This window comes from Antrostomus carolinensis, unplaced genomic scaffold, assembly GCF_000700745.2.
Source record: "Antrostomus carolinensis isolate BGI_N321 unplaced genomic scaffold, ASM70074v2 scaffold24591, whole genome shotgun sequence".
Classification (NCBI taxonomy): domain Eukaryota; kingdom Metazoa; phylum Chordata; class Aves; order Caprimulgiformes; family Caprimulgidae; genus Antrostomus; species Antrostomus carolinensis.
The window spans coordinates 1-9,488 of record NW_010292359.1 but is presented as its reverse complement, the minus strand read 5'-3'; the positions used below and the strand labels follow the sequence as shown (position 1 = coordinate 9,488).

General features: G+C 33.7%; 1 protein-coding gene across 1 annotated transcript in view; it reads right to left on the bottom strand.

Annotated features, from left to right (window-relative positions):
* The window catches only part of LOC104531908 (low-density lipoprotein receptor-related protein 1B-like), a gene marked incomplete at both ends in the record, with an annotated part of 61,717 nt that extends 52,510 nt beyond the window's left edge, over positions 1 to 9,207 (bottom strand). Inside the window, 4 exons of the mRNA XM_010176948.1 lie at positions 2,184 to 2,300; positions 5,813 to 5,932; positions 8,814 to 8,933; positions 9,091 to 9,207. Coding sequence (XP_010175250.1) covers positions 2,184 to 2,300; positions 5,813 to 5,932; positions 8,814 to 8,933; positions 9,091 to 9,207 — 474 coding nt within the window. The remainder of the gene's footprint in view (positions 1 to 2,183; positions 2,301 to 5,812; positions 5,933 to 8,813; positions 8,934 to 9,090) is intronic.
* Between the last annotated feature and the right edge of the window lie 281 nt (positions 9,208 to 9,488).

The window sequence follows — 9,488 nt, the reverse complement described above, 5'->3', positions numbered from 1 at the left end:
TAAAATAGTTGTTACTATGGAATTTTTCATTTTTGAATGTCCACTGAAAAAGAAAATACTATTTTTGCTCAACTTTTTTTTTTTTTTTTTAATCCAAATAAACTCTGAAAGCAAATTCCCCCTCCAAAAAAAAGATATTAACTCAAGAGAGTTAAAATGCATTCTGCTTTGGTTGGTGCTAACTCAGTATGGATCAACAACCTTCCTAATAACTCTTACTTATTTGGGAGAGTCCAAATATAGTTAAAGAATAATAGACTGTAAGACAAATACAGTTTAACAACAAAGTCATAACGGGCACAACTATTTGCATTATACCACTAATAATTATTCCCATCCGTATAAGATACTTTCTAACATGCATTGTTTCACTTCTGATAACTTCACCAGGATGCTGTGTGTGCATGTGAAGAAACTACACAGAAAAATGTAAATACTTAAGCTGAATTTCTATAATTCAGAGAATTCATTCTGTGTTCCTGAGAAACAACTGATTTTCTGATATAGCTGCCTGACAAGCCCTTTGTATATTCATGTATGCTATGAACAACTTATCATAACGTGCACTGTAACATAATTTGTCAAATGCTTTTGAAGTTCTAATTTTGTATATAGCTGTTTCATTACAGTTTATTGTATAAGTGGCTTGGCAGCCTATAAAGAATTTTATACATCCATTTCAAACAACTGAACAGTAGTATGTATACATTGTATATATATACATATATAAGTCTTTATTCCCAGTGTTTCCAAAATTTTTAATATTACAACTGTGTCAGCCTGCTGTATTTAATTTAAACAATTATGGGATTCAACAGTTAGAAGTGAAATATGCATTTCACAAGTGAAATAAAACGAAAAAAAAAGCGAACACAAACTACAGTTCAGCAGTCTGGCCTTTAGTTTGATGCACTGGCTGTGTCTGGGTACTCACTAATTCCATCCATTTCAATTAACTACAGATTTCTTTATCTGCAAGTCTAGAGAATGGACAAGAATTGAACATGTAATTTGATTATCGATGTGAACACAAAGATGGAAAGCTTAATAAATATTAGGAAAAAAAAACAATGGATAGATGACTGCTCCCTCATTATTTGAATTTTTTTTTATCACTTTGTGATAACATTTTCCGCTTTAGATGAAACACTTTCATGTGAAAACTACAGCACTATCGCTTTCAGTAACTCACAACATTTTCAAATGTAGATAGTGATCAAAAGGCAGACAAATCCACTTTAACCTTTCAAGCAGAGTGAGGTGGTCTTCAGACATCCTGTACCTATGACACTGTCTTGAGTTGAAGAAAGGGGCAGACAGCACTTACTCAGCATGAGAATGACTAATTTATTAAGCTTTTTGAGTTATTACCTTGAAGATACTAAGTGTACATTCATGATATAAAAGTAGGAATATGCATTCAACATTATCTATACAAAAAGATATTTATTTCTTGGATTTCTAAGTGCAAAAGAAAAAAAGAACAGAAATTGTCAACTAAAAAGAAGGTACTTCAGAACTATTTGTGGACTATCCTTCTGTAAGGATTTTATAAAGACAAAGATTAAGAGTTAAAACCATTAAGAATTTGTCATTTCTTCCTGAGAACCACATCTAAATTAACTTACTGAAAGTGATATTAGAGAGATTTATTAGGCATAGGCAGGAGAGAACCAGGCTAACTGAACTACTTCGAAAAATAACATCTACTTAATGTGATGGAGTATTATAGAAATGGACTTCTCACGATACAAAACAAGGCAAATCATCTCAGAGACATAACCTATGTAATGGGCAGATACTGTTTGATCAAACTTTATTGTTAACAAATATTTATCACTGACTAGTTTTTATTATTCTTATTTAGAGATAAGAAATGTGAGATGTAATTTATTGAAAAAGGTAAACTAATTGTAATATTTATAATGCATTAATCAGATTATTGAGAAGACATAGGTGAGGCATTTTTGCATAACAGAGAATTACAGCTCTTTATAATAATGAAAAAAATGGAGAATTTAAGCAAGGGACATTTTCAGTTCTGGTCAACTGATTTTCAATGGATCAGATGACGTTGTACAAAAACAGACGTGTGCATTTTATCAGAATTAAAAGGTTTCCTCTTACATGTTGCTAAACTGACTCCAATCTTTATAACATGTACTTAGGTAAAAGTTACTTACTACAGTTTTCTTCATCAGAATTATCACCACAATCGTTTTGGCTGTCACACCTCCAATGATCTGGAATACAGTTGTTGTTTTTGCACTGGAATTCATGAGGCCCACAAGTTTTTTTATCTGTAATTAACATGAATATAAGTTACTTCACTGCAGAGAGAGTCAAAATGGGAAAGACTGCTACTAAACAGTGACAAGACAATATTCCCAGATACACTGAAGAAGGACCAACAGTAACACTCGAAATGTTATTTCAGAAAGAATTTATTTCTCATACTACATTCTTTAAGATTAATTACTTTATTTATACCAAAAAATATATGCTTATAGATTTTATGTTAAAATTAAAATAAGGACTGCATACAATATAATTTAAAGTAAAAAATATTACATTCAGAATTGATCACAAATTAGTTTGAAAAGAAGGTATTATTGCAGTGGATCTCAAAAACTGCATTGTCATTTCCTTGTATTTATCTCTAAGATTGCTTTACAAAAGATCAGATCACAGTAAACCACAAGAATATTTATTTGAAAATACACAAAATATATATTTCTCAGAAGTTATGTTTGCATATAATAATTCAAGACTAGTCATACCTGACAGAAAACTTTGCATTTTGATTTACATTTTCACCTTCTGATGTCTTCAGCTGGGACTTCACTTATACAAAGTAAAACATTATTAAGCATTTAATGCTAAACTGAGACTAATTTTCTTCCTGCAGCAAATTTTCAATGGTCTTTCCTGTTTACAGAATAGCACTGTAGGCAAAGCCTTTTGGAGAGGCATGAACATCCTGAACTCCTCCAGCAGGAAGAAGCTGCCTCTGTTTTATTTATATTTTCTATTTCTTTAGTAATTCTTTCAGGTTCTAAGGACTGATGTGAAACGAAGTAAATTAAAAAGTTATCAGTAACATTTTCTTTGGGGAAAAAAAAAGTTTGCTTTGTAAAAGCCTCAATGACATATTTAAAATTACATGTCACTGTGATGATATTTCAATATAATTTTTTAAAAATTTCCATTAGGCTATTTCATAGCATGTCAGTTCAGACTTCATATCACTATCATGACAACTTGCTGAGTTCTAATAACTGACAGAATGAAGAAGGACTGAACCACTAGCTTAAAGCAACCTGCTTTCTCTGCCTGTGAAATGGAAAAGACCACAAATTAGAGGTACTAGATTTGATGTTATGGCCCAAATAGCTACTTTTTATGCTTTGTTTTAGGTGTGGTTCTGGAACTAGAGTGATAAAACAAAAGTACATTTGAATATCAAGAAGATGAAGGCACATGGTGCTGCAGCTCACTTGTGTACACTCAAAAATGTGGTAATCCTGCCTTTTGTATTTGTTCCTTATTCTCTGCTCATATCATGATTGTAAGTAGTTTTCTTCCAAAATACTTTTTCCTATGATGTTTCTCAAGATAACAGTCTGTGATACTTTAATCATGACATTTTAAATACTTGCATTGGCTCACATATTCTTCCCTAGATACTAGCTTTCAGTCACTGCCAGAGACGGAATAAAACGCAAGATAAGTCTTAGATACGAACCAGCATAATCAGTTGTACAAATTGTGCCTGAAAAAAACTATTTAATTTGGGATTGCATGCATTTGCACCTCCATACTATTTAATTGTTTGAGCAATTCAGACTTACTTTTTCTATTGGCTGAAATGATGAATCACAGTGAAGTACCTACTGTAAATACAGTTGTTCTTTCTCAGTGTTAGGGTTTTTTCCTCCTTTTTGCTTTTGAACTTTGTGTCTTGAGGATATTGTTAGATGGGTTATTTTAAGACCCTTTGTGTCATTATCAGTAGAGCTTGTATGGGTTACTCAAAATATGCATCCACAGTTTGGAAGCTTGGAATGCTGCCTAAATTGGAAGAAACTGGCATGTTGGAGATCAAGGTGGTGGTGGATAGAGCAGGAGAAAAAAACACCTATGAAGTGGATCAGAAGGTGAGCAGTGCAGGGGTAGTTCCAGAATAACTCAGAACAGGATATAAGGAGCCCCTATGGTATAGGTTCAGCTCCTTTTATAAGTTTTGGATTCACTGTTTCTTCAAGCCAGATGCTTTTTGGACTTTTCTCTCCACTTGATATGATTAATTGGTTTCCCCTTCTTGACAATTCAAATGATGGCCTTGCATTTTCAGTGTTGAGGAAGAGCTCAGTTTCTTCAACATATTTACCAGCTCCAACATTGGTGCTTGTGTCAATCGCTTGAAACATATCCATGGATATCTGGCTGTCTTTCAGTGCTTTGTTCTTGATTACAGCCTGTAATTTTGTTACTCTGTTGTCCTGTTGGTAGCATAAACTTGTCCAGACTTGTGTTTCATCAAAACACTTACTGATGCATGGATGAGAAATGGTCAACTTTGAATGTTTTGTACGACTATTTGTCCTTTTTCACCTCAGAACATTTTTCCGTCTTTTCCTTTATAGACCTGTCTTGAAATTTCCTCAAGTTTTTCTGTAGTTGGTGAGTGCAACTCTTGAATCAACATCCATGTCCAGTGATTTTCCAACATTACTGATCCACTTATTTTGACTTTGATTAACTGTAATCCATTTCCCATGTGGAATACTGTATTTATTATCTTTCATTTACAACAAAAAAGCTGACTCGGTACTTTCCAACAATGCAAGCAATCACTGAGAACAACGTCTACTACTACTATACAGTGTGCAGGTTTTTTCCCATGTGATGATAAATACCAGGCATATACATAATATAACATACAGACCAGTGTGAAAACTGCTTAGATATTTTCAACTTTCTATGACTATTGTCTTGATAAAATAATTTTAACTGTTTCTACAGAACTATAATAAATTCATCTGTTCTGTCAGTGAGAAATGTGCTAAAAACTGTAAAGATATAGTTGTGATCCAACAATGAATCTTCAAAAAAAGCAGTGAAAGAAATTCTTGGATTCAAAGCTAGTACTTATGTTCTAAAAAATCTACCTCAGTGGGGAAGAACACTGGTGTTCTGGACATTGTGTAAAATCTAGCAGAAAGTAGTGCTTGGTTTGGTAATTACACAATTCTATCCTTGATCTTCTCTGCAGAGGATACGCCTCATCAAACTATGAGATTTAAGTACAGAGGTTTCATACGTATCAATTTTGTGGAGTTGTGTGTTAGGGCACATAACACCCTGGAGCTCAGAGAGAAGCAAAAGTTGGTCATGTCAAGTTGGAATCTGCTCTGGACCCTTCTGCACTGCCAGTCGTAACTAACATGATTTGCAAATTATTACACTTCTCACTATTTATTAACTACAGCAGCAAGAAAATATGCAGAATAAATTGAGAGAAACTGGATAATATTATGAGAAAAAAATCAAGAATGTCACTATATTCCAAATGAGACACGAATTTACAGCTTCTGCCAATAAAGTAGTAGCATAATATGAAGTTTACAGACTACCCATATAAAGATTACCATTCAACAAGAACTGTATGAGCCAGATACAGCTATCATATCAGACAGGTATTATCAGACACTAAAAGAGGACATATTAAGTGGGATGATTATTTCCTTTTGCTACTTTTTTAAAAAATGTCAAGCTACAGTAATATATTCAAAACCACTGGCATACTCACCACAGTTAGCTTCATCTGATCCATCAGCACAATCTGGGTCTTCATCACATACCCACAGTTTAGAAATGCAGTGTTTTGTTGTTTTACACTGGAAATGGTCTGGAGAACAACTGTTTTCAGCTTTAAATAAAAGGATTCCAAATTAAAGCTAGAAATTTCTGCTAATATTAAAAATGTTTGTTTTAGAGGAAAAAAAAAAAAAGAGGAGGCAAAATTCAGAAATTCGATATCTCTAGCATCACTTATGTAACATTGTAAGATAACAGCATTCAGGTTGATATTGTTTGTAATTTTGTCTTCTTTTGCTGTATAATTTTATATACTACAGTAAGGTTGAGCACATCTAATAAACAAAGTGTCTGTTGTGATATACTTTTAACAACAGACAATACTGATACAATCAAATAACTTTAGTAAAAAGCAGTTAATTTTTTTTTAAACTTCCTGAAACACCAGTTATCAATTCTGAAAGTCAGTTAGTTTGAAGGACTAAGGTAGCTCTCAATGCTTTGACTGAAAAGTTAATCAAAATTATGTACAATTTTGGTGAAATTCTGTGCTCTCTGTTAAAAGAGACCATGGATAAATGGTGAGAAAAGTTTGAAAATAATTTCACTTTATCAGATTAGCAGAACAATTTTTTAACTGGAACCTACAGCAAGATAAAGATACAAATATGCAGATAACCTTCATCCTATTCTTTTAGGATGCTGTAAATTAAAGATTAACTTTAGAACAGCCAACAAAAAATCCTCAGTGCACTCATGTGATTCTACATTGACTCCTTTACAAGCACACACGCCAGATTTTACTATTCCTTAAACTCTTATAACTGAGAATAGAGAGGAAAGAAGAATAAAGGAATTATACCTGGACTGGACTGTGAGCAAGCTAATTGTGATCAGATGCATAAAGATTTCTTTAGAGATAAGCATATGTATAAGAATCTCCAAATTGTTCTATACTGAAATGAACATAGGTGGAAAACAGTATGATCTGTTCTCTGATAATGTTTTCCTACATGAATATTTGTCCCACTTTTACCTAGGGAACTCTGTAATATTTTTAACATATTTTCCTACTCCTGAAAAGTTGAAAAGTAATTTGCTCCTTGATATGATCGTTCACGTTCCTTGGGTTTGGCAAGATGAAAAAAAATAAGTTTGTTAGAAGTTGGCATATTATTTCTTTCAGTGTCATGTTTTCATACATAAATTTACAGTGATGGAATTAAAAAGCATTTAGACTTGGCTATGCTGCAAACTATACTTATTAAAAAATAATACTGATTCTCAGGTAAGGCACCTCACCAGGGGATTTCAAGGTGCTTTAAAAGGAAGACCAGCATAATTAGCTCCATTTTACACATGGAAAGCCTTCCGGACAAAATGTGACTTTTTCAAGGTCACTTGAAATACAAAACCAAACAGTGGTAGAGCTGAAAAAAAGGTCTGTATCTTATGAATCCTAGTCTAGTGAAATTGGAATTAAATAGATAATCTCATCTGTTATTCATCTTGTGACAGGAGCCCAAGTCAATATGAACTTTGTGGTAGACCTGCTTAAAACCTCCCCTTTTCATAATCTCCCCAAAGACAACTGAAAAGTTTTCAGAAGCCACAAACGAGGTTTTATTAAAAATGTAAACTAGCACACTTAACTTTCTTAAGAGAGAAGCTAAATAAGTCTAGGTAAGACATAACAGAAATAAAAAATGTATCTAATTAACCTCCCCCACTCCCCACTGTGTCTTTGCAGGTGGGTTGATGGCTGAGTTTCAGACAATTCAAAAGCATGCTTTATCTCACAGCAGACTGTCCTATCCTCACTAATCCCTAGGAAGTTTTCAACTCCATCACTGTTGATCCTGACCCTATCCCTCCCTGAGTCTCTGAGCACTGCTGTGCTTCAGACTCTGCTGCTCCAATTTCATCTCATTTCTGTCAGCTACAACTCACTCAGGGTTTTGGGAACCTTCCATATACCACGTGCAGTTCTTGCTAACGAGAAAAGCAATCTCCCCTATCTTCCACATGAGTTTATCTGACCACACTTAACCAGTTTTCAAAGAAACATAACATGCAAACCAATGTATAATACTGTCTCGCAGAGGCTACAGCTCTGTTGAGTTGTTTGGAAGATGGCCATTAAATACAACCATCAACAAAGCCTTTGTATCTTAGCAACTCTTCTCCTGGAGAAGGTCATGGTCTTTGCAGAAATGCAGCATATGCAAATCTTGAGAAAGCTAATTCAGGAAATAGGAATAAGCACCTTAGATCAGCAGTAGATCTGAATAATGAACTGAGTGAAGGACAGCGATATATTTCAAGACAGTAGCATCATTTTAACTACAAAATAACCAAAGACAAGCTATCCAATACTTTTCCATTCTAAATCTGAAAATATTTTCTCCAGTTATATCTAAGAAATAGGGGGTGAAAATTAATTTATGAAAAGTAAAATATATTAAAAGCTGAGTAATTGGAAATCAAGTTACATATGCAAATTAATGAAGGAGTCCTCAGAGGAAAGGGAACAGAAAAGGTAGAAAACTATCAGTGAAAAAGGATGTAGAAGGAGCTATGGATCTACATATTTTCCAATAAAAAACACAGAAAGGTATATTTTTCCATTGAAATGCGTTGCTGTAAGGTACACCAGATGAAAGCCTCGAGAAGATGAGTCATTTGTGAGGTGGTTAAGAGTAAAATGGATGTTTCAGCCTAAGTCAAAAACCCAATCAAATGCTTGAAATTAATTGTTTACTCACCCCTTTTCTTTGAAATGACTTCAAAAAATGAAGTTAATAAGTGACTTTTTAGTTTGTTCGCTTGTATATAAAGCATCGTACGTCAAACTATCCCATGAATTGACTGTTTTACACGTTCCTCAAATTATTTTACAGAAAAGACATTTATAGTATTTTACATAGTTTACTTCAGTTCCTTGTTTAAACCAGCTACAGTTTTCAGAGCAAAATTCTCTAAACATAACTTACGACAATCTCTTTCATCTTCTTCATCACCACAGTCATCCTGTCCATTGCATCTCAGATTTATTGGAATACACTTCTGATTTCTTGTGCACTTAAACTGACCTGACAGACACACATGTGTGTCTGTAAGTTAAAAGAAGAAAAACATCACGTTAAAAAGATTAAAAGTTAAAGATTAAGAGATTTAAAAATATAAATGAGTTTCCTGACAAAATTTAAAGCATGGCATTTAAATCAGCTTAGCATGCTTCTGAAGTCTACAAAATGTATAATCACCTACCACAGTTCAGTTCATCAGAATTGTCCCCACAATCGTTCTCTCCATCACAGATAAAGGCTGGAAGAGCACAAAGTCCAGTTCCACACTGAAAACGTCCTGGCTGACATCTGAATTCAGCTGAGAAAAAAAGAAATCTGCTTGTCAGTCCTATCAGAGGAATGGTTAAAGTATCAGTAGTGTTGTTCTCCCTCTATGGACTAATCAAAAGAACTTATAAACCTTTTTATTTGCCTGTATCTCACTCTGAGTAGATACTAGTAACTAAAATGTTACGTGTACTATTGCAAAATTAATTTCAAAATCAGAGATTTTAAATTTGCATAAATATAGTTACACCTTACTAATGATACAGATTGCAGCCCTCTACAGGTTGATGCTCGCTACCAGCTCAAAAGACA